At 41.9% G+C, this 24,865-nt stretch overlaps 1 protein-coding gene across 8 annotated transcripts in view; it reads left to right on the top strand.

Moving 5' to 3' along the window:
* DMD (dystrophin) overlaps positions 1-24,865 on the top strand; it is a 3,834,938-nt gene that overhangs the window by 2,359,681 nt on the left and 1,450,392 nt on the right. For all 8 annotated transcript variants that reach the window (XM_073550686.1, XM_073550687.1, XM_073550688.1 and 5 more), the window contains one exon: positions 63-227. In XM_073550686.1, coding sequence (XP_073406787.1) covers positions 63-227 — 165 coding nt within the window. The remainder of the gene's footprint in view (positions 1-62; positions 228-24,865) is intronic.

The following is a 24,865-nucleotide window of genomic DNA, read 5'->3' as shown; positions in this document are numbered from 1 at the left end:
TTTCTTGAAGAACCAAGAAGAAAGCTTGACATGTACAATGTGACTGTTTTTTTTTGTTTTAGGTGTCTAAAGATCTACAAGACAAGCAAAATGAAATTGAAGACCAGTTAAAAAATGTATCTCTATATGAACTCCAGCTAAATCAGTTGACATTGTGGGTTTCATCTGTGAAAGATCAGTTGTCATTTTACAATCAAGTGGGAAGACCAGGAGCCTTTAACATCAAGGTAAGAAGCCCCACTTTTTATGTTATTATACTAGATAGGAAGATTGGCAATGAGTCAAATTCTTGATTAACTGTCTTCACATTGCAGTTATCTCTTTGTGTTACCCTGAACATGTATTAGCTATAGATTTACCAACTACTTTATATTACCCAATTTAAAATCAATGAATTTAATTTTTAGAGTATAGATTAAATGTGCATATGTTTTATGCAACACATTTTGAAGGAAACATGACAAAATCTTGTTTTTCAGTAGCAATGCTGATAGGATTTCCAATGCAGGTAAGAAGGTGTGGCAAAGCCAGGTAAGCTAGGGATAGATCCTAGCACTGGAGGTCTTAAATAGATGCACCTAGCTAGCTTTGAGTAAGAATCAGGAAATGTGCTCACTTTGGTGTCTCAGTCTATTGCAAGTTGAGCAGAGTTGAATGTGCTGAAGCTGGTGAATGACCAGCTAAAATGTGAGCTATAGCTGGGAGAGAAACATGCCACAGTCTCTCTCTGAATAGAGACTGCATGGATCAGCTAGGAAAGCTGAGCAGTCTGTGTGTATTGGAGCTGCAGATCACCATATGGAAGATGCTGATTGTTTTGGTTTTGAGTCCCTTGAAGTTTTATGAAAGCAATAAACTGCACCTGTTCAGCCCAAACCACATTACCTTTGTGAACGGTAATGCCTATTTGAAAGAGTGAATCTCTACATAGGAAAGATCAGATCCCAGGTATAAATAAAGCAATGTAAATATTTATCATAATAAGGTAGAGAGTGCTTACCATCAACTCATTTAGGTGGCTTATTTCAGAGGCATTAGTTGGATTCTTCCGAGACGTCACATGTACTTCAATCACCAGAAATGAGGATGATCTAACATGTACTGCTTGGGATAACTTAATTGTTTTAACCAGTAAAATCACAGTTTTATCATGAGAACACAAAATATAATGCATCCCATTGCTTTTCTGGTATAATTCTCTAACTAGATTGATGAGTCACATACAAATGACCTAACAGGTTTCCCCTTCTACCACATCTTATTCCTAAAATTGGATCACCCTTTGCCAAACAGTTTGCAGTTTAAATGGGTGTATCTTTACTTTTGATGCACCTTGCTTTTTGCCTATTATTTTTCAATCCCAGTTATGGTTATAAAACAATGTGGTAGATATGTTATGTGAGGAAAAGTGCATACCCTACAGACATATTCTTCACCATATTTACACAATTATTTTCTGTCAAACCCGCTGCACACTATTATTTCAGCCACACCATTTCATGACCCCATTTAAATAAACATTTTATAAAAATAATGAGGTGTAAAAGGTTTCCAGAATGCATAACATTGGTTCAATGCACATACACCATTTTTGGCATAATTTCTGTCAGGTTTTTGGCACATTCATATAGAAAGTCTTCCCCAGTGTGTGATAGAAATGCACCAAAGCTTTACTTATGCAGACACACAGTAAGAGATTAATTGCAAAAAACTGCAAAGCTACACTCATATTTGCAACAAAACCTGACTAGGTGTCAACTGGCATCATTGAATTAAAATTGGGTAGGTTAGGGTTTCCTTAGGGTTTCTTTCATTTTAGAACTGAATAATGCATTAAACTCATTGTTTAACCTTACACAAATTGTGTTCTGATCTATCAACCACAGTGTAGTTGAACCTAATATAGCGGTGTAGCAGTTCTCTGTGTGGTACTACTGCGCTACCCATAGATAATGCACTGTAGAAGCCTAAGATGCTCAGATAAGCTTGGTTTAGAAGAACAAGCATTGAGTGTAAGACACTAAATTGCAGTCACATTTCCACTTTCTAATTTGTACCTAACATATTTTGCGTGCACTACTGTTCAGTGGACTTAAAGGGGTTGTCTGGGACTTTAAAACTGATGGCCTATCCATAGAATAAGTCATTAAAGTCTGAATGGTGGGGGTACGACACCTGGCAGCCCTGCTGATCAGCTGTTCTCAGTGTTGTTACGAGCAAATCAACTCTTGCCAACACAGGGAACAGCTGATCGGCAGGGGTGCCAGGTGTCACACCTCCACCGATCAGATAGACCATCAATGCTAAAGTCCCTAACAAACCCTTTAAAGAAACTTTGAATACCTTTAAGTGAAAACCTTTATCAAGCGAAGCAATTTTCTGGAATTTCATGCTAGACTGCAATAGTTTCCCAAACATAGCTATCTTTCTTCGCACCTCTGCAGCTTCATAGCACAGTAATCATAGTCAGGTATTCTCATTTGAGTCTTTTGTTTTGTTTGCCATCATGCAATGTTCTCAGAGGATCATGTAGGGTGGATCATTAAGAAATAGCAGCATGTGATCTAGTAATAAGCATGTTTGTGTGCCCTGATTATATCTTCATTGCCATTTCACTTAACCATGGTACTAGGAGCAATCTGAAGAGGTGGCTCAGCGTGCTGTGAAACACTTATTTGAGGAATGGATCTGTAACAACAAATTGGATGAGTGCTTTTCTTCTTGAGCACTTATTTCTTTTGAATGGGCTCAACTGAATATGTTTAAAGTGAAGCTTGTTAAGCGGTGGCTAAGAAAAGTAGCTATTTTTTTGCCGTTGAAGATAACATTAAATACCATCGGCTGAAAAAACTTCAATAAACCAGAAAATATCAATGCAATACATGGGTCTTCAAGACATATAGTGACATCTTAAAGGGGCTCTAGAACTAAAGTGCAACTTATAGCAATTCCTTTTTGGAAAGAATGTAATCTACTGTTCTCTGGCTGTGCCAAGCATTTTGTGATAAGATGATTTAGCATACAGTGCTGTTCAGTGGAAGAAATTGTAAAACCAGCCCTGGTAAATGCCATCATTTCATGTTCTGAGAATCTCTAGAAAGATTTAAATTATATTCGAGATTAGGAATTGCTTGCCATAAATGTAGATTACAATTAGAAAATTTGCTGATATAGATTAATATGGCAGCTATTTGGTTAATTTTCTGTGTGAAAGAGTAAGTGAATATAACTCCTATAGTCTACCTTTTGAGTTAAGTCATGCTTAAACCTGTCCACCTAACTGGGCAGTAAACTTCTGGTCTTCCAAGGTTGATGAAAACCTGACCACAGGAAGTAATGCAGTCAAAATAAGTAATTAAGAGATATTCATTCTTTAATTTCCCTCCATTCTCGCGCAGCTTTTTCCTGATCCTTCCCACTACTCTTCTGTCATATTGGCTTCAGTCATCACGGTCCTTATACCTCACAGAACCACTGCAGCTAATCACTGGCTTCAGTGGTCTTGTGTCGTATACTACTAACCAGTAAATTGCTGATTGCTGCATTGGTCCCATGGGTTATGTGTGATGTTATCACCTAGAAATATAGAAAACAGCAGTGAGTTTCATGCTTACATCACTGTAAAAGAGGGGAGTTTAAGGTTGATGATATTTTATCTCCATGTTTATCTGTATTATTGCTACCTGTGTGTAACATTTTATTTACTTTAGAAAACCCTTTTAACCATGTATCTGTTAAGATATATCTACACCTCAGTGAAGTCCAGCACTGTTTTTCCAAGCCAAAGCAAATTTCTTAGCATTCAAAAAATGAAGATAAAGATTCAACTATTTTCAAGTATCCAATATAAGTTTTTTGAGGAGGGCATACAACAAAATTGTGACCAGTAATAAAAAAAATGAATGAGTATATTATCCTTATCCAAAACCCTTGAGTTTTAGGACCATGTCACAGATTTTCTTTTCAGTAAGAATATCACTGAAGATGACACTATTGTTATTCTGAGAAGAATGCCAAATTTAAAAGGCCTTTTACTATGCTCACAGAATATAGTGAATACCGTAATCCATTATTGGTTCGGCTCTGTTATAGGATGGACGCCACTGGTGTCAACAGTCCTCACTGACTTTTAAAATAGGGTGTCTAGTGCCATCATAGTGTCTATCATTTTGAACTAATAAATAACAAAGAATGCAGTGCCATTCTTTCCCACAATTTTGACCTGGCAATAAAGAAAGCTCCGAACAGATCCACCATTACAGATGGAAACAGAGCCAAAGCCATTGAATTGAGCACACGTTTCACATTTGAATGAAAATGTTTGGAAATGTGTGGATGATATAAACTTGTTTTTAATCGATATACTCAGGAGTAAATAATCAATACACATTCTTCTGAAAACCATACAAACACTGTATACAATGGTGTTGTGATTTCTATTCAACCCAAGTATTTTTTATTTCTCAGAAAACATAAGCAGTGGTAATTCTCACAGATACCATCTGATTATCTTTTACAATTTTCCATTATTAGAGTCGCATTTCATTTTCATTGTACAATTCTGACCTGTTCCAGTAGACAACTCTCTGAATACTCACAGGATTGGCACATGTTCATTTGAGATAAGCAGTCAATCTGCTCCAGTAGCAGAATCCTCATGACCTGTTGTGTTATCTATTGTGAGTGATTCGTAATGCTTGTTGCAGCTATTTAATTTCTACTATGCCAGAGTGAAAATGTACAGACACATGATATTAAAAAATATATAAGATATGGATTTGTAAGGTACAGACTATTTTTATCTCTGTATATAGTTGTAGAAACCTTCAGAGGATAATATTCTGCATCTAGTCTCAAGACTAAGATTAAACTACAAACAGGTAGGATATATAGTAAATATTGATAGAAAAGTACGATAAGCCTAAAAGTAGCTAAAATGCAACTTATAATAGATTTCTGTACATGATCATGGTTGGTCACAGTACAAAGTTAAAGGGAACCTATCACATTGTGCATGTCTTCTGATCTGAGGACAGTGTGGTACAGAAAAGGAGATGCTGAGCAGAATGATAAATGTATAGATTTATTGAAAAAGATTCAGTATAACTTGTACTTTATACATAAAACTATGCTATTTGCAGGCATAGGAGTCCAGTGTGTGGTTCTAGTAATGATTGACAACTATTTCTGCATGCATAGTTATACAGGGAAGACTGACAGTCAATGAATAAGCCAGCACAATGGACTCCTATCTATACAACCACCAGTGATTTCAATAAATAAAAAGATACATTTACTGAACAACAGATTCAGCCTAACTGCAAGTTCAGTATAACTTGTACTTTACAAGGCAACCAATTTCATTTTACAGAATATGTCATCGATTGTCACAGATGGAGCATCCTTAAATACAGGTGAAAAGGCAGGACTGTGGTCCCTACTGGAAGAATTAGCGAGGTCAAGCACTCTGACAAATGCCCAAGGCAGTATGCCTTAACCCCTTCTGAAGATATTGTGCTGCGTACACAGGCCAAACCTAGCATGGATTAGTGTCTGCAATACAGTTCCAGAACTGAATATCATGCTTCAGAATCTGTCTTCAACTTGCAGTTTTTTCCACGTGTCTGGAGTCAGAACCAGGGAACTACACATGAGCTAAGGAGAATAATCATGAATTAGTCAGTCTTCCTGAAATGTTCAAGGTTTGCAGGACTGAATTTATGAATGCACTGGTGGAGGATGTGCTGTGGTCTTGGCAGGCTTTAGTTTTGTACTTCACAAAAAAAGTGCCAATAGCTCTTACTTTGGTAACCTGAAATTTCTCTGCTTGGAGCACAATTTGAGATTCATGACATTTCTGGTCAATGTACTGTCAGTCTTCAGCAAGTATCAGAAAGCACTTTAGACAAATTCTACCAATATTCTTGACATAGATCCGATCTTGGGAGGTTGGACATCGACACTCGCAGAAAGCATTACTGTACTCCCATGTGGTAGGAGTCAGCTTAAGGGTGTTGATCTGAATTCTGGATCTGCTTGCGGCTCTGGAACATCTTGACCAAAAAGAAGCAAGGGACATAATCTCTATGTTACCGATAAGAGGGGCTTAACAGCCATGTTCGTGGAGGTGAAGGAGGAGCCTCATAACTTTCTTGAGTGACTGTTCATTCTAGATTAAAAGATGATTGACATTGGGAAGCCATTTTGCAATCTGTCCAATAATGCAGATATAAAGTCTGGATTTATCACCATTGGCAGTGATCTTGATCTATCAGAAATAGACCTTGAGTATTGAGATTTTAAGGGTTTGTAACATATAGTTATTCTCCGCAGCAAAATCTTGCAAAAAAAGTGAAATATTTTGCCTCTTCAGCAAACTTCAAAAATCTAGCAACTCTTTTAGGCCCTATTCTTTTGGCTAAGCCTCAAAGTGCTGAAGTGGAACTGCTCGTGAGCTTAGATACCTCCTTGAAAAGCACAAAACATGCCAGAATGACTACCGAAACCGAGAATCTTTATTTCTTTGTTCACTATAACTGTTAGGAGTGGCTGAAGGCACCAAATAAAAATATAAATAAAGTGCCTTCGCCACTCGGGGTCCAACGTGCGGTGGATGGAAAAACCGCTGCTAGAAGAGGCAGAGCACTATGGCGGTAGTGTGCACAGGGTTAACTGCACCTAGTGCACTGTAGCAAGCTCTGTTATATTTCACAGAGCTGCGGGCATAAAGCATACAAACGCTGAGTCTGTTCAAGGTTACAGACAGCTAGCAATACAGACACGGTATTCTGGGTCACAGGAGTAGCCTTAAAAAACAGGACTACTCCGTCTAGACCTACCATGAAGTAAGGTGTGTGGCAGTCACAACTGCGAACGCCCGACAGGACTGCTACCGCAGCGCGGCGTGAACTGAGCCGCAGAGAAAGCACCGCTATGTCGCAAGCGTGATGCAGGACGCTAGCTGCTGAAGTAGATGGTGCTTAAGCACGCTGGCGCTAGCGCTGCTAGTGGCTGATACCCAAACACTCACACAGACGTATTATCAGAGGGAAGAGGTTTCTTAATAAGTCAGTCACCAGTCCAAGCATCCATCACCATAAACACAGCAGCAAGTATGAAAATACTAGCGCATGGCGGAACGGCCATGCACACTTGTTATACCGGACGGGACCTTCCAGAAGTCTCCATAACCCTGAGCTGGACCAATGGAATCAGGAGCAGGACCTGAGCACCTGACTGCTGAGCTCCAATGAGAGATTGTCCCACGAGCATGCTCAGAGGATGTGATGAAGGACTTAGCCTCCGGAGAGAGATGTTGAAAAGCAATCTCCTCTGCAATCTCTCCTGCAGTGTACGGAGAGCAGGAGACTGCAGGATGTAGGGTCTAGATCTCTGCGTAGACAGGGCAGAAATCTGACTCCTAACAATAACATGCCACCTCTGGCTGAATGGAATCCTCAGGAAGGAGTACTGCTCTGTCTCTGTAAGTGTGAATGACATGCCCGCGATTGTCCAAAGCTGTTACAACAAGGGTACTTCACTGGCATATTCAGCAGTGCTGAGAACCGTCAATGAGACAGATCACAGGAGAATAATGCCACAAAATCAAAGAAAAAGATACTGTGGCTGTTACTAGTTAATTCTGCATAATTATCCCACAATTGTTTACACCGGGGTTTCCCAACTCCATCCTCAAGCCCCAGCAACAGATCATGTTTTCAGGATTTCCTTAGTATTGCTCAGGTGAGAATTGCTTCACCTGTGCAATACAAGGGAAATCCTGAAAACATGATCTGTTGGTGGTCCTTGAGGACTGGAGTTGGGGAACCCTGGTTTACACTACTTGTACTTATTTTCTATAATCATAACTGTAGCTTATACAATGCAAGTTTCCATGAATTCAAGGTTATTGCTTTCAACTTGGTATCTTTAGTTGTTTTTTAACTTTTGTTACTGCACAACATTTGATTTATTGCTGCACAATTTGTGTATTACTGCATACAAAAAAATACTCTGCTAAATAGGAGCACCCACTGGATTCCAATCTATACAACCACCATGGATTTCAATTAAAAAAAAAACAAGTTTTACTGAAAAAGCAGATTCAGTATATCTTGTACTTTACTACTACTTCCCTATGTGTGGTCTTACTAGAGATTGACAGTTAACTTTCCATACACGTATATACAAGAAACAATGTAAATCAGTGAGTAGGACCTCCCAAGGGGCTCAGATTCATAAAAACACCAGGGATTTCATAAATAAAATGTACGCTTCATGGAAATACTTTCCACAACAAAGATATACATCAACCTCATCAGCTCCTCTGTCTCTATAAAATTCTGCCTGCAGATCAGATGCCATTTTCAGCATGACCACTTCCTTTTAAATGAAATCTGCACACAAGTTTTTCCTATCTAATCTAATAGCAGCATGATGTAGGGGCAAAGATTTTGATTCCAGTGATTGATTGGACTGCTTGTTGTAGTTTCAATAAAATCAGTATTGTATCAGCAGGAGATTTTTAATAAAGGACCAGTTGTCTTGTATCATGTAGTTCTCTTGCTCTGTGTAACCTTGGCTCACCAATGATTAGCAGATATCTGACAATATACAGTGTATGCAGAAAGCTGCCAATCTGTGGTGTGGGGTTTATATAGAGCTCAGCATTCAGAAAACTTCAAGTCTATGATTGCATGGAAAACATCATAGTACAGTCATATTTCCAAGGACTCACAGAATGGAGAAGATTGAGAAATGTTGCTAATAATTGACAATGTGTTTCGATTCTCTCATGCGATCAGATCAGAGTTTGATCCAAGAGTCATTAACATAATTGATTCGCTTCTCTCACTTTTAAAAGATTGTATTATGAAATGTATATTTTTTACCTGCGAATTGCCTCTTCAAGGAGGAAGAGGACTTGAACTCACTAAATCAGAATCTCAGTTTGCAGACATTGTGTTTCTGGGTATTGCCCTTCGTCAGTGCAAAGTATGAGAACTGATTTGGCTAGGTGAAAGACTCTGGACTTAGAATTAAGGGGAAAATTTTCTTCTTGTGGAGAGTGACATACCAGCTCTGGCATGCCAAGGTAAGGAGACTTACTCGCCTTGCAGTGCTCCACTGGGAAATTTAATATGCAAATTGCCTCTTCAGAGAGGAAGAAGACTTGAACTCTTTTTTACCTGGAAGTTATCTTCTCAAACCCTTGACAATCAGTTGTTATGTTCTGGAACAACCATATCTGGTCATTTCTTCTGAATGACAACACATACTGTCATGGCCAAACATATTGGCACCATTGAAATTGTTCCTGAAAATGAAGTATTTCTCCCAGAAAATTATTGCACTTACACATGTTTTGTTAAACACGCATTTATTTCCTTTGTGTGTATTGGAACAACACAAAAAATGAGAAAAAGGCAAATTGGACATAATTTCACAAAAAAATGAGCTAGGCATAATTCTTGGAAAATTCAGCTTAATATTTAGTTGCACTCCCTTTGGAATACATGACTGCAAACAATTGCTTCCTATAACCATCAACAAGTTTTTACACCTCTCACTGGAATTTTGGACCACTCTTCTTTTCCAAAACTGCTCCAGGTCTCTCATATTTGAAGGGTGCTTTCTCCCAAAAGCAATTTTAAGACCTCTCTGCTGGTGTTCAATTGGATTTAGATGCAGATTCATTGCTGGAAACTTCAGAACTCTCCATCACTTTTGCTTCCATCCACTTCTAGGTGCTTCTTGAAATGTGTTTGGGGTCATTGTCTTCCTGGAAACCCTAGGAAGCAAACCCAGCTTTCTGACACTGGGCACTACATTGTGACTTAAAATTCTATGGTAATCATCAGATTTCATGATGCCTTGCACATAGTTAAGGAACCTCCACCATATTTGATTGTAGGTACTGTGTTCTTTTGTTTGTAGGTCTCATTCCATTTTTGGTAAACAGTAGAATGATGAGATTTGCAAAAAAGCTCTATCTTGATCACATCTGTTCACAAGAAGACAATTCCCATAATGATTTTGGCTTACTCGCGTACATTTTTGCAAACTGTAGTCTAGCTTTTTATGTCTCTGTGTCAGAAGTGGAGTCCTCTGGGATCTCCTGCCATAGTGTTTTGTTCCATTCAAATGTGGAAAGATAATTTGGCTGACACAGATGCACCATAAGCCTGCAGGACAGCTTGAATTTCTTGGGAACTTGAATGCTGCTTATCCATCATCCAGACTATCCTGCGTTGCAACATTTTATCACTTTTTCTCTGTCATCCACATCCAGGGAGAATAGCTAAAGTGCCATGGATTGTAAACTTCTTTATTATATTGTGCACCGTGGACAAAGGAACATCAAAATCTCTGAAGATTGACTTGTAACCTCAAGATTCTTGATATATTCCAACAGTTTTGATACTTAATTCCTCAGATAGTTCTCTTCTTCTCTTTCTGTTCTCCATGCATAATGTGGCACACACAGACACAAAATGCAAAGATTGAGTCAACTTCTCCCTCTTTATCTGGTTTCAGGTGTGATTTTCATTTTGCCCACACCTATTTGCCACAGGTGAGATTGAAAAGGCATCACATGCTTGAAACAGAGGTCTCACAATTTTGGAAAGGTTCCATCAATTTTGTCCAGTACATTTTTGGGGTTTTGTGTGAAATTATGTTCACTATGCCTTTTTTTCTCTGTTTTTTGTGTTGTTCCAATAAATACAAAAAAATTAAATAAAAATGTGTGATTGTAATAATTTCATGGGAAAAATAGTTATTTTTTTAGAACAATTTAAGGGTACCAGCACTTTTGGCCATGACTATATAATGCAGTTGCACCTGTTCTGCTCCTCCTGATTTCAAGGTATAACTTATGGTTTATAAAGAATACCTTACATTGAAAGGTCAATTAGAAATTAAAGGCCGTGATTCATCATTGCACTTGCACTTGTTTCTTCCAGTTTTGTGTGTTTTGGCTTTTTTGTTTACACCCACTTTATTAGTCTATTTGCGCCTTTTGTGAAGTTTATCTATTTTATGCACAGCTGGGTTTGTTTTTCCACTTTTATTTTCAGAATACAGGAATTCCAGATGTTTTTGCCTGATTCATAAATTGCTACCTTTTTAAAAAGTTACAAAATTTGATGCAAATTCTCTCCAGTCCCCCAAAATCTAGTATGCCAAATTTTGAACAATAATTGATTTTTTAATTATTCTCATTAGGTATTCTGCTCTCTGTAGCAGGATGGACCAGCCATAGTTTGTGCTGTCTCCTAGAGTTCCTTATCCAGTGCTACAGAATCTCTAGATATAAAACTGAATGTATGTATGTGTGTATCACCAACCAATCACGAAGCATCTTTCATTTCACCAGAGCTGTTCAAAAGAAGCTGAGTTGTGATTGGTTGCTATGAGAAACAGTTTTCCTTGCAACCAATCACTAAGCATCTCTCATTTCACCAGAGCTGGTTAAAAGTAGCTGAGCTGTGATTGGTTGCTATGAGCAAGTTTTCCCACTTGACAACACCTCAGCAGATACTGACATGGTGGGAGAAATCTAGCATCCCCGGGAATATAAGCTCCCAGCCATTGTCTGCCCCCCAGAAAGGAGCACAGAGCAATGGTATGCAAGTTAGGGCAAATCCACTCAGCGTTTTGGTACAGAATCCAGGCCTTTCTTAAAGGGATCTCCGGTATGGAAGGCAGGGCAAATCCATCCAGTGTTTTGGTTCTGACCGCATGCCTCCCTTAAAGGGATCCTCGGTATGGAAGTCAGGGCAATTGCCTTCAAATGCTCTGTTACTGACCCCAGGCTCTCTTAAAGGGCTCTCCTGTATGGAAGATAGGGCAAATCCCTCAGCGCTCTGATTCTGACCCCAGGGTTCTATTAAAGGGATCATTGATATACAATTCAGGGCAAATCCATCCAGCACTCTGGTTCTGATCCCAGGCTTTCTTAAAGGGATCCCTGATATGGAAGTCAGGGCAAATCCACTCAGCACTCTGGTTCTGACCCAAGGCACCTCTTAAAGGGATCCCCGGTATGGAAGTGAGGGCAAATACAATCTGCACTTTGGTATTGACTCCAGTCCTCTCTTACAGGGATCCCCGGTATGGAAGTCAGGGCAATTTCCTTCAAATGCTCTGGTACTGACCCCAGGCTCTCTTAAAGGGATCTCCGGTATGGAACTTAGGACCGTTCCACTCAGTCCTGTGGTTCTGACCCCAGGGTTCTATTAAAGGGATCATTGGCATGCAAGTCAGGGCAAATCCACTCAGTGCTCTGGTTCTGATCCCAGGCTTCTCTTAAAGGGATCACCGGTATGGAAGTTAGAACCATTCCACTCAGCGCTCTGGTTCTGACCCCAGGCTGACGGGATGATGTGTGATATTAGGGGTTGTAGTCTGGTGGCTCTGGCTGATGGGATGATTTGGGATATTAGGGGGAGTAGTCCGGTGGCTCTGGCTGTGAGGATGATGTGGGATATTAGGGGTAGTAGTCCGGTGGCACTGGCTGATGGGATAATGTGCGATATTAGGGGTAGTAGTCTGGTGGCTCTGGCTGACAGGATGATGTGGGATATTAGGGGTAGTAGTCCGGTGGCTCTGATGGGATGATGTGGGATATTAGGGGTAGTAGTCCGGTGGCTCTGGCTGACAGGATGATGTGGGATATTAGGGATAGTAGTCCGGTGGCTTTAACGGGATGATGTGGGATATTAGTAGTCTGGTGGCTCTGGCTGATGGGATGATGTGGGATATTAGGGGTAGTAGTCAGGTAGCTCTGGCTGATGGGATGATGTGAGATATTATAGTGAATGTGGCTATGCGGAGTGGGCGGGGCTATACACTCAGCTTTTTATATATATATATATATATATATATATATACATAATCTTTATAATTTGTTATAACTAACCGTAGTTAGTTACAATGCCCGGGCAGCGCCGGGTTCTTCAGCTAGTGCAATATAAGTGTACAGCGCAGCAAGAAATGTGCCATGGTCTAAGCTGCTGTTGAATGCAAAATCACTAATGCAAGTGTTATAGAAGAATGATTATTGTGCAGGCTCTAGCTGTCATGTCCGCCATGTTTGTCATGTCTGCCATGTCTGTTTTGTCTCAAGAACTCCTGGAGCGATGTGCATGCGCATATCTTGTCTGCTGTCCTGCATGTTCACTAGAGCAGTGTGCACACTCACCTCATGTCTGAGCTGCAGGATGCCTGCGTTTCTGCTCTGCCTTCTGTGATCTTCTCGTCTTGTCTAGAGTCCCTGATCATGTGTCCCTGCCTGGATCCTGCACTGTCTGGTTCTGCAATCATCTCGTCATGTCTGGAACGCTGATCATGTGACGTTTCCTAAAGATCCTGCACTGTCTGGTTCGGTAATCATCTCGTCATGTCTGGAACTCTGATCATGTGACCTGTCTAGGTTTCAGCACTGGATCTGCAGTCGTCTCGTCATGTCTGGAACTCTGATCATGTGACTGTGCTCTGTTATCCTGTGGATCTGAACCCGGAAGTGCTCCCCTGGTCCTGACCTGGAAGAGGAGGTGCTATGCCCTATATCAGGCCGCCCCTTCCTTTGCTCAGGGCCTGAGTATTGTGTGGTGTCCCTGCATGGCTGCTTGGTCTGTGGGGTGCTCCCTCTATTCTGTGCCCTTGCACTCTGCTCTGTCGTGCCTCTCTGCACACGCTCCGTGCTCGTACTCCATCTCTTGTCCCGTGCCTTGTCTTATGTTTGTCTCTTGTGCCATGTTCGTCTTTGTCCTGCTTGGACTTGTAGTCCTTCTGTTTCTCTGCCTTGCCTGTTTTCGCTATGCCTTGTTCCGTACCTTGCCTTGCTCTGCCTTGTTCCTCCCTATGGTCTTTGCTTGCTCTGCCTCGCTCTCTCCTACAGTGCTCTGTTGTGCTCCCTGGCACACGCACCCTTCCTCCTCTCTTTTCCATGTCTAGTCCCAAGGTTCTCCCTTGGCCCGGCTCTGGGCTTCGCCTACGCTCCGCTGCTAGACTCTTTCCTATTATGCTCTCTTGCACGTTTCTAGGCTAGTCCCAAGGTTCTCCATTGGCCCGGCTCTGGGCTTCGGCCTACGCTCCGCTGCTAGCTCTGTTCTTGCTCTGATCTGCTTCCGTTCCTGGTTCTGTACTCTGCTTAAGCCCTGCCTTGTTTCTCGTCTTGTCTTCCCCTGCTCTGTTTCTTCATATGCTCTTTGCATGTGCCTGGCCTTCCTAGCCTCCTGTTTGTGCCTCAGCCGTGCGCGCCCTAGCCGTGCCCGCCTGCTTGTGCCTCAGCCGTGCTCGTCGGTCAGTGACAGCTGTGTCGCCTGCCATGCCTCAGCCGGGTTCGCTGGAGTCTTGCCCGTCTGTCTGTGCCGCAGCCCGATCAGCTAGCCAGTGCCCCAGCCGTGCCCTCTGTGCTCCCTTGCACTTCACGCTGTTTCCGCACTGTGCTCTGCATGCTCTCTAAAGCACATGCAGGCCCTTGCCTGCCCATGGCATACCTCCCCGTGCTTCTATAATAGTACGCGCAGGTTTGGCCATGTACCCTGTCGTGCCCTCTTGCACGCACAGGTCCTAACCTGGTCCTTGAACCCTGTTCCTGGCGTGCCTCTGTGCACGCGCAGGACTCTGCCTCATCTGTCCCTGGCGTGCCCTTTGCACGCTCAGGATTCTGTCTCGTACCTTGTGCCTTGGCGTGTCTCTACACACGCACTATGTCTCGTACCTTGTGCCTTGGCGTGTGTCTACACTCGTGCTCTGTCTCATGCCTTGGCGTGTCTCCACACACGCACCGTGTCTTGTCTGTGAACCCTGGCGTCCCCTACACACGCACCTAGCTTTGAACCCTGGCGTGTCCCCTACACACGCACCTAGCCTTGGACCTCAGCGTGTTCCCTATCATGCACCATGCCCGGATATCTGTCGTGCCTCCTTGCCTGGAACCTGGTTTGCCTGCCGGATGCCCGGAACCTGCCGATCGCTGCCAGAGATCATGAGTTGGATGACTGCGGCCTGACGTCCGGAGCTGATGTCCGCAGCCTGATGCCTTGATGATGTCGATCGCTGCCAGCAGTCCGGAGTCCGATGCCATCGTGCCGATACCTGTACCTAGGCGTGCCACCTGGCACGTACCATTCTATGGACCTTGGCGTGCCCACGCGCGCACCGTGCACGTTTGCTTGTTTACACTGTATGTTATCCTAATGAAGTTACCTTGCACCTACGTCTTGTCTCGTCTTGCTTCCTGCTCGTCCTTGTCGTCAGACACTTGTCTAGTGTCCCCTGAGCCGGCCGTCTGGTCCCAGCAGTCGTGGTGGCTCACCCCCTTGGTCTTGCTCCTGACACTCCCTGTATAGGGGGTGGATTCTCACAAGGTAAGCTCGCCCTCGGTGGGTGGGTGCCATGACCCAGAGGGTCCACTCAAAAAATGGCCTCAGCAGGAGCTGAGTCCGTCACACTAGCTTCACAATTACAGTGGGGAAAAAGTATTTAGTTAGCCACCAACTGTGCAAGTTCTCCCACTTAAAAATATGAGAGAGGTCTGTAATTTACATCATAGGTAGACCACAACTGTGAGAGTCAAAATGAGAAAACAAATCCAGAAAATCACCTTGTCTGATTTGGCAAGATTTATTTTGCAAACTATAGTGGAAAATAAGTATTTGGTCACATAAAAATATACAAGATTTCTGGCTCTCACAGACCTGTAACTTCTTCTTTAAGAGGCTCTTCTGTTCTCCATTCATTACATGTAGTAAAGGCACCTGTTTGAACTTGTTATCAGTATAAAAGACACCTTTCCACAACCTCAAACAGTCACACTCCAAACTCCACTATAGTGAAGACCAAAGAGCTGTCAAAGGACACCAGAAATAAAATTGTAGCCCTGCACCAGGCTGGGAAGACTGAATCTGTAATATGCAAGCAGCTTGGTGTGATGAAATCAACTGTGGGAGCAATAATAAGAAAATGGATGACATACAACACCACTCATAATCTCCCTCGATGTGGGGCTCACCCTATTGGGTCAAAATGAACACAAGAACAGTGAGCAAAAATCCCAGAACCACACTGGGTGACCTAGTGAATGACCTGCATAGAGCTGGGACCACCATAACAAAGGCTAATATCAGTAACACACTAAGTCACCACGGACTCAGATCCTACAGTGCCAGACATGTCCCCCTGCTTAAGCCAGTACATGTTCGGGCCCATCTGAAGTTTGCTAGAGAGCGTTTTGATTATCCAGAAGAGTATTGGGAGAATGTCATATGGTCTGATGAAACCAAAGTGGAACTGTTTGGTAGAAACAAAACTTGTTATGTTTGGTGGAGACAGAATGCTGAGTTGCATCCAAAGAACACCATACCTGCTGTGAAGCAGTGGGGTGGCAACATCCTGCTTTGAGGCTGTTTCTATGCAAAGGGACCAGGATGACTGATCTGTGTGCATGAAAGCATGAATAGAGTCATGTATCATGAGATTTTGAGTGCACAGCTTCTTCCATCAGCAAGGGCATTGAAGATGAAACGTGGATGGATCTTTCAGCACGATAATGAGCCCAAGCACACCGCCAGGGCAACGAAGGAGTGGCTTCGTAAGACGGATATGAAGATTCTGGAGTGGCCTAGCCAGTCTCCAGATCACAACCCCATAGAAAATCTTTTGAGAGATTTGAAAGTCTGTGTTGCCCAGTGACAGGCTCAAAACATCACTGCTCTAGAGGAGATCTGCTTGGAGGAATAAGCCAACATACCACCAACAGTGTGTGCCAAACTTTTGAAGAATTACAGTAAACGATTGACCTCTGTCATTACCAACAAATGATATATAACAAAATGTTGAGATGAACATTTGTTAATGACCATATACTTATTTTCCACTATAATTTGCTAAATAAATCTTGCCAAATCAGACATGGTGATTTTCTGGATTTGTTTTCTCATTGTGACTCTCATAGTCGCGGTCTACCTATGATGTCAATTACAGGACTCTCCCATCTTTTTAAGTAGGAGAACTTGCACAATTGGTGGTTGACTAAATACATTTTCCCCCACTGTATTTGTTTTGCATAAATGGAATGACAATTTCCACATTTATAAAGAATAAAAATATTAAATGGTTATCCAACCTTTATAAAAAATAAAACTGCTTCAGTTCTTATAAATTTAAAAAAAGAAACATTGCATGTCTTTTCCTCCCAGTGATCCTGTTTTCTTCATCTTTATTTAGAAGCAGAGAGCATGAGATCAATCAGTAGCTGCAGCAGTCACATACCATATGATTGGAATCATGTTGAAGTGACAGTTATATGGCACTTGACCACTAAGGTCACTTGTTGACTGCAGCAATTATATGCTGATCACTTGTAAATAAAGGCACCAACAATCATTTGAGCATCAGCACTGGATCGTTGCAAGAAACAAGTTTTTATTATTTCATTCATTACAACAATTACAGATGTTCAAATAAAAATGTAAAATTTAAAATACTTGGATAAATCTTAAATAGTTGGATAAAACTTTAAACTTTTCCTGATGTGTGTTTTAAAATGTCATATATCAGGTACTTTTGACGGTCCAGGAGCTCAGCTTGCACCACATTGAAGAGATGTCAATTGTGTTATTCAATTGTGTTATTCAACTTGTATTTTAACCCCTTAATGACCGCTGATACGCCTTTTAATGGCAGTAATTAAGGGTATTTAAACCACAGCGCAGTAAATTCACGGCGCTGTGGAGTAAGTAAATAGCGTCCCTCAGTGTTGGATTTTCTTCGGGGTCTTGGCTGCAGGGGGTAGCCGAGACCCCAGAGAACATGAATCGGGTTGGTTTTTACCGACCCCGCTTTTGCGATCGTCGTTTTTAACCCTAGAACGGCGATCGCAAAAAAAGCTGCGATTTTGCATTTAATTTCTCTTTCCTCTGTTGTGATTGCACATCAGAGGAGAGAGAAAGAGGGTCCCCGATCCCCCGGTACCTCTCCGTGGTCCAGGGTCCCCTCCCGGTGGTCCTGAGTCCCGCCAACGTCCTCCGGTGGGTGCCGCCATCTTGGATCCAGGGAAAATGGCGGGCACATGCGCAGTGCGCCCGCCGGGATTCTGCAGGCTCCAGCTGGCAGATTCCATTCATACATTTTGATCACTATGATAATCTATCATAGTGATCAAAATAAAAAAAACAGTGAATAACCCCCCCGTTTATCACCCCGTTAGTTAGGAAAACATAATGAAATAAAGAAAATATTTTTTTTTTCATTTTTCCATTAGGGTTAGGGCTAGGGTTAGGGCTAGGGTTAGGGCTAGGGCTAGGGTTAAGGCTAGAGTTAGGGCTAGGGTTAGGACTAGGGCTAGGGTTAGGGTTAGGGCTAGGGCTAGGGTTAGGGCTAGGGCTGGGGTTAGGGCTAGGGTTAGGGCTAGGGTTAGGGCTAGGGTTAGAATTAGGGTTAGGGCAAATTAGGATTAGGGTTAGAATTAGGATTATGGATTAGGGGTGGGATTAGGTTTAAGGTTGGGATTAGGGTTACGGGTGTGTTGGGGTTAGGTTGGTGCAATAATTGAGTGGTTTCCACTATTTACCAACTTTGGGGGTCTAAAAATTGGGGGCTAAAAAAATCACTTTTGTGGAAATAAAAAAGACTTTATTTTCACAGCTCTGAGTTATAAACTTCTGTGAAGCACTTGGGGATTCAAAGTGCTCACCACACATCTAGATAAGCTCCTTGGGGTGTCTAGTTTCCAAAATGGGGTCACTTGTGGGGGGATTCCACTGTTTACGTACATCAGGGGCTGTGCAAATGCAACATGATGCCCCCAGACAATTCCATCAAAGTCTGCATTCCAAAATGGCACTCCTTCCCTTCCAAGCTCTCCCATGCACCCAAACAGTGGTTCCCCCACATATGGGGTATCAGCATACTCAGGATAAATTGCACAACAACTTTGTGGTCCATTTTCTCCTGTTACCCTTAGGAAAGTAAAAAATAGTGGGCTAAAAAATCATTTTTGAGGAAAAAAATTATTTTTAATTTTCACGGCTCTACGTTTATAAACTTCTGTGAAGCACTTGGGGGTTCAAAGTTCTCACCACATATCTAGATAAGCTCCTTCGGGGGTCTAGTTTCCAAAATGGGATCACTTGTGGGGTATTTCTACTGTTTAGTCACATCAGGGGCTCTGCAAACGCAATATGATGCCCGCAGACCATTCAATCAAAGTCTGCTTTCCAAAACGGCACTCCTTCCCTTCCAAGCTCTCCCATGCACCCAAGCAGTGGTTCCCCCCCACATATGGGGTATCAGCGTACTCAGGACAAATTGCACAAAAACTTTTATGGTCCAATTTCTCCTGTCAGCCTTTTGAAAATAAAACATAGTGGGCTGAAAAATAATTTTTGAGTAAAAAAAAATTATTTTTAATTTTCATGGCTCTATGTTATAAACTTCTGTGAAGCACTTGAAGGTTCAAAATGCTCACCACACATCTAGATAAGTTCTTTAAGGGGTCTGGTTTCCAAAATGGGGTCACTTGTTGGGGGTTTCCACTGTTTAGGAACATCAGGGGCTCTCCAAACGCAACATAGCATCCGATCTCAATTCCAGCCAATTCTGCATTGAAATAGTCAAACGGGCTCCTTCCCTTGCGAGCTCGGCCGTGTGCTGAAAAAGTGGTTTACCCCTACATATGGGGTATCAGCGTATTTAGGGGAAATTGCACAACAAATTTTGTGGTTCATTTTCCCTTTTAATACTTGTGAAAATAAAAAAAATTGTTTCTGAAGTAAATTTTTTGCAAAAAAAGTTAAATGTTAATTTTTTCCTTCCACATTGCTTTAGTTCCTGTGAAGCACGTAAAGGGTTAATAAACTTCTTGAATGTGGTTTTGAGCACCTTGAGGGGTCTAGTTTTTAGAACGGTGTCACTTTTGGGTATTTTCTGTCATGTACACCCCTCAAAATGACATTAAATATGATGTGGTCCCTAAAAAAAATGGTTTTTTAAATTTTGTTGCAAAAATGAGAAATCGCTAGTCAACTTTTAACCCTTATAACGTCCTAACAAAAAAAAATTTTGCATCCAAAAATGTGCTGATGTAAAGTAGACATGTAGGAAATGTTATTTATTAAGAAATTTGTGTGACACATCTCTCTGATTTAAGGGCATAAAAATTTAGTTTTGAAATTGCAAAATTTTCAAAATTTTTGCCATATTTCCATTTTTTTCATAAACAAACACAAGACTAATCGAAGAAATTTTACCACTAACATGAAGTAAAATATGTCATGAAAAAACTACCTCAGAATCAGAGGGATACATTATAGCGTTCCAGAGTTATAACCTCATAAAGTGACAGTGGTCAGAATTGTAAAAATTGCCCTGGTCTTTAAGCTGCAAACTGGCTCTGTCACTAAGGGGTTAACAACAGCAACCACTGCTGTTTACACATTTAAATTCCATTGTCAATCCATTGACAGTGGCATTTAAACAGTTTGACCACCGGAGCAAAAATCAAGTGCATTTATGAAAAAAGGTACATGAAGAGGTTACTGTATTGTATATTGCAAAACTGATGCTAAGACATAATATTATGATTGCTAGATTTCTGGAGGTAAGAATTGATTTAGGGATTTAGGCGACATGTTTTGAGCACCCGTAATTTTCTGAAAATTAAATCTGATTTTGTTTTGAATTAAACAACAAAGTTCACATGTGACACACGACTTGATTTGAATTCTGCGGCAAGTGTATCATGTTACTTGTGGCCAGTGTCGGAAAATTCAACTCATATGGAAACATTTGCAGCTGTGTGTTGCAGTCGAAGGAAGTTGCATTGCAACACTATAGGAAATCCTTAAATGCAATGTCACAATGTGACACAGATTCTGTTGTCATGTGACACATCACCATGTAGCCTTATTCTGACACAGTGCATTTAGTTGGAAAGGAATTTAGACATCAAAGGGGTTTGTCTTCCTTGTTATTAAAAGTGTAGGATTATAGGTTGGACTTGATAGATCTGTGTTTTACAGCCTTACTGTGCATCTATATAATATGTAACATCCAGATACTATATTTTATAACATTAGAAAAGGGTTACAAGCAATATAAAACTGTCTACTGCAAATCATGCCCTTAGTCCCCTGGTGCTAGAGCTAGTAAGACTCAAGTTAATTCTATATATACAGCACACAGTTCATCAGATTCCAATTTGAGTGATGGTATCATCAGCAGAACACTGGTCTTGTGAGAATCGGTATGACTATGTGCCTGATAGTCTCACTAAGAATATAAGATCCTTCATACTCCTTCCCTATACCAATTATTTCTTAGAATTGTACTAAAATATTTTCTGAGCCAGATGTCTCCACACTTTCAGGGCCAGAATTAATAGCATGACATCAAACTCTATTACTACATTTAAAACAGCAATTAGATTGACTTAAATGGGAAGAGTGGAACAATATGCTGGTAGATTGAATTTCATTAATGAAAATGCATTTGCCTGTTTCAAGTGCATATGGCATAGTAAACTCACTAAATCTTTAGATCATTTTAATGTGTACTGCATTGACTTACTTTGCGTGGTACAAGAAGACGACAACCATCATTTATAGAAGCAAAGCTATCCATGTGGAAGATACAGTAACATTTTATGCAGTGTTATATACTTTACATTGTAAGTGCTTCATTACAGATTGCTAGCTTTTTATGTGTACTAAAGTAGGTGCAGACGAGCGTATGCACTAGGGTGACCGGATCTCATATGGGGGGGAAAAAATGTTGGAATCTTGTCTGTCTGGACCCCATAAAACAATTCCCCTTTCCAGATATTGAGATAGCCAAAATTTGAGCTCGATCAAACGACGTTAACCCGTGCCGCTCGTCGCTCAAAGGTTGAAAAAATCAAAATTGAGGTTTTTTAAGATTTAGGTATTTTGCCAATTTATTAGCCATTAACAACTTTTCATTGTCTGTAATGGTGGGATCAAAAAACGATAATCCCACCAACTCTGCATTCAAATACCAAAAATGGTTCGAAAATTTGGTCAGGGCTATTTCTGCAATGTTGTTGTCACATTTTTTATAGTCTAACAGACTATGCAAAATACCTAAATCTTAAAAAACCTCAATTTGGATTTTTTCAAACTTTGAGCGACGAGCGGCACTGGTCAACGTCGTTTGATCGAGCTCAAATTTTGGCTATCTCAATATCTGGAAAGGGGAATCGTTTTGTGGGGTCCAGATGGACAAAATTCCGACATCGATTTTTTGCGGTCACCCTAGTATGCACTGGACCAATGTTAGTCTTTGGGACTGTGCACCATGTCACAATATCAGACTGGCCTTCACTTCCAGAGAACCAGGTGAAAGCTAAGAGAGCCACTTCAACATTTGTTACATCGTTGCATGACCAAGCTTGATTTGATATTCAGATTGCACTTGGCCATGCAAACCGATGAGTCCTTGGAAACAATCGAAAACTATACTTAGATGACATCTGAGTGAACATATAAGGAGAGGTGTAATATGAACAATAAAAATATAATACTTTTTTAGAAATAATTTAAAAATATGCTAAAAAAGTGTGTCACGCCGTTCTGTTTGTATCTGGTTGTCGGCGTGACAGTGCATGCTTTTTGATTTAACCCCTTACTCCTTTTCCCCTGTAAGGAGCCTGCTCGGTTCCCTGCTCTGCTGCGTAGCTCACATGTGGTGTTGGGTCTTTGCTCTGCTGCTTGACCATTCGCATGTGCCGTCACTGGTCACCGCTGTGGAAGCTGTCTGTGGGTTGTGAGGTCATTTGCAGCTGGTGCATGACTTTCCACGTGTGTCTTGGCTAGCAGCAATGGCCAGGTGCTCTAAGCTGCAGTTCCTGCACTGATTGTGCTGCAATGGTTTCTGTGTGTGTCTAGGGCGTGCGCAGCCACACCTCCCCTGCTTTTATCAGGGTTAATGTGTGTACTTGAAATGCTGTCCCCAGCCAATTGCTGAGGGGCAGCTCCTTTATAAACTTCCCCTGCCCTATGGGCAGGGCCAGAGCTACTCACAACTCACAAAGCTCCTGGACTTTGCTATGTGTGTCTCGTGTCTGTGGACCTCGTCTGTCTCGGTTATGGTACCAAATTCCCTGCCTTGATTCCTGCTTTGTCCTGTTCCCTCACCCTGCCCCGGAGGCAGTATATCCGGGCCTGAATCCATGCTCCTGTACCTGTCCTGTACCAGACCCTGTGCAAATTCGCCCTGGCCTAGAGGCGGTGTATCCAGTCTTGAATCCCTGATCCTGTTCCCTCGCCCTGCCCCGGAGGCAGTATATCCGGGCCTGAATCCTTGATCCTGTACCTGTCCTGTACCTGACCCTGTCTAAATTCACCCTGCCCTGGAGGTGGTGTATCCAGGCTTGAATCCTTGATCCTGTACCTGTCCTGTACCTGACCATGTCTGAACTGTCTGCTATGTTGTGTTCCTGGAATCCCTCTGTGTTTGGAGCCCTGCACCCAGTGACTCTGAGACTCTTGTAACCAGTGTTCCTGCTGAGCATTTACTATGCTGTGCTCTGACTACCATGCGTTGCTAGCTCCATGCAGGCCCAGAAATCCTGCGGTGTTAGCACCATCACGCTTGAGTTCCTTCCTAGGTCCAGGAGCCTGATGACCGCAGTCTGGAACCTGATGACCAGTGCCTGGAGCTGGATGACTGCAGTGGTGCCTGTAGGTCGTGTTGGATATACTTTACACGGAACCAAACAAATCCCATCTGATGTCTGCCGGTGACTCTGATGTCCTGTGGGTGACCCTGATGTCCTGTCTGTGTCTGGATGACCTCGTGTATCCTGATGACCTTGTGTGTCCTGATGTCCTGATGACCTTGTGTGTCCTGATGTCCTGATGACCTCGTGTGTCCTGATGTCCTGATGACCTCGTGTATCCTGATGACCTCGTGTACCCTGATGTCCTGATGACCTCGTGTCCTGATGACTTCATGTGTCCTGATGTCCTGATGACCTCATGTGTCCTGGTTTTGTCTATGTACTGTGACTTTACTTTAAGTAAACTTTACTTTATTTATACGTGAAGTTGTGCTGTGTCATCAAGTCCTACGTGTCCTTGTCCACGTGCTCAGCTGCCACAGTATCCCGGTCGCTGCCCTTTCCTAGTCCGGCTAGGCCTGGGTCCCCCTCTGTGGTATAGAGGGTCCATATTGCGTCCCCGGGGGACGCCCGCCCCGCGCCAGCAGCATGGAGGTGCCTGCTGGGCCATATCTGCGGCTGCATTCGTGACAAAGTGCCAATTTAGTGCACGGTGATGATCCAAAGAAAGTAAGTGGCACCACCAGATGGCAGGCAAGAGTAAGATGTAATGCTAATAAACAATGTAGTCAAAAATTGAAAATACACAAATATGTACCAACACAAATAAAACTTGCATCCAGAGACTAGAAAAAAATTATATAGTATATTGACTATATTCCCTTAACCCTCAAAATTACAGCTAAAGTGCCTGCAATACACATTAGATAGAATGCTGGAGCATAGATGTAAAGACCATAATATCCTACATTGATGTAATGAATGTAATAAACATATCTTACCTCACCATGCAATGTTGCCACTTCCCCTACATGCGTTTCGGCGGTGTGCGTTCGTCCCTGAGGTGAGGCAAGATATGTTTATTACATTCATTACATCAACGTAAGATACTATGGTCATCACATCTATGCTCCAGCATTCTATCTAAATATCTAAACATATTGTTTTCCTTTAAATTATTTCTAGTAAAGTATTGTACTTTTATTGTTCATCTTACACCTCTCCATATATGCTCTCTCTGTTGTAGCATAGAACAGCTTGTTATTCAGTCCTATTTGG

This window comes from Dendrobates tinctorius, unplaced genomic scaffold (genome assembly GCF_039654945.1).
Source record: "Dendrobates tinctorius isolate UK_male_01 unplaced genomic scaffold, ASM3965494v1 ptg000166l, whole genome shotgun sequence".
NCBI lineage: Eukaryota > Metazoa > Chordata > Amphibia > Anura > Dendrobatidae > Dendrobates > Dendrobates tinctorius.
The sequence above is the reverse complement of the archived record's forward strand: the minus strand, read 5'-3'. Positions and strand labels throughout refer to the sequence as shown.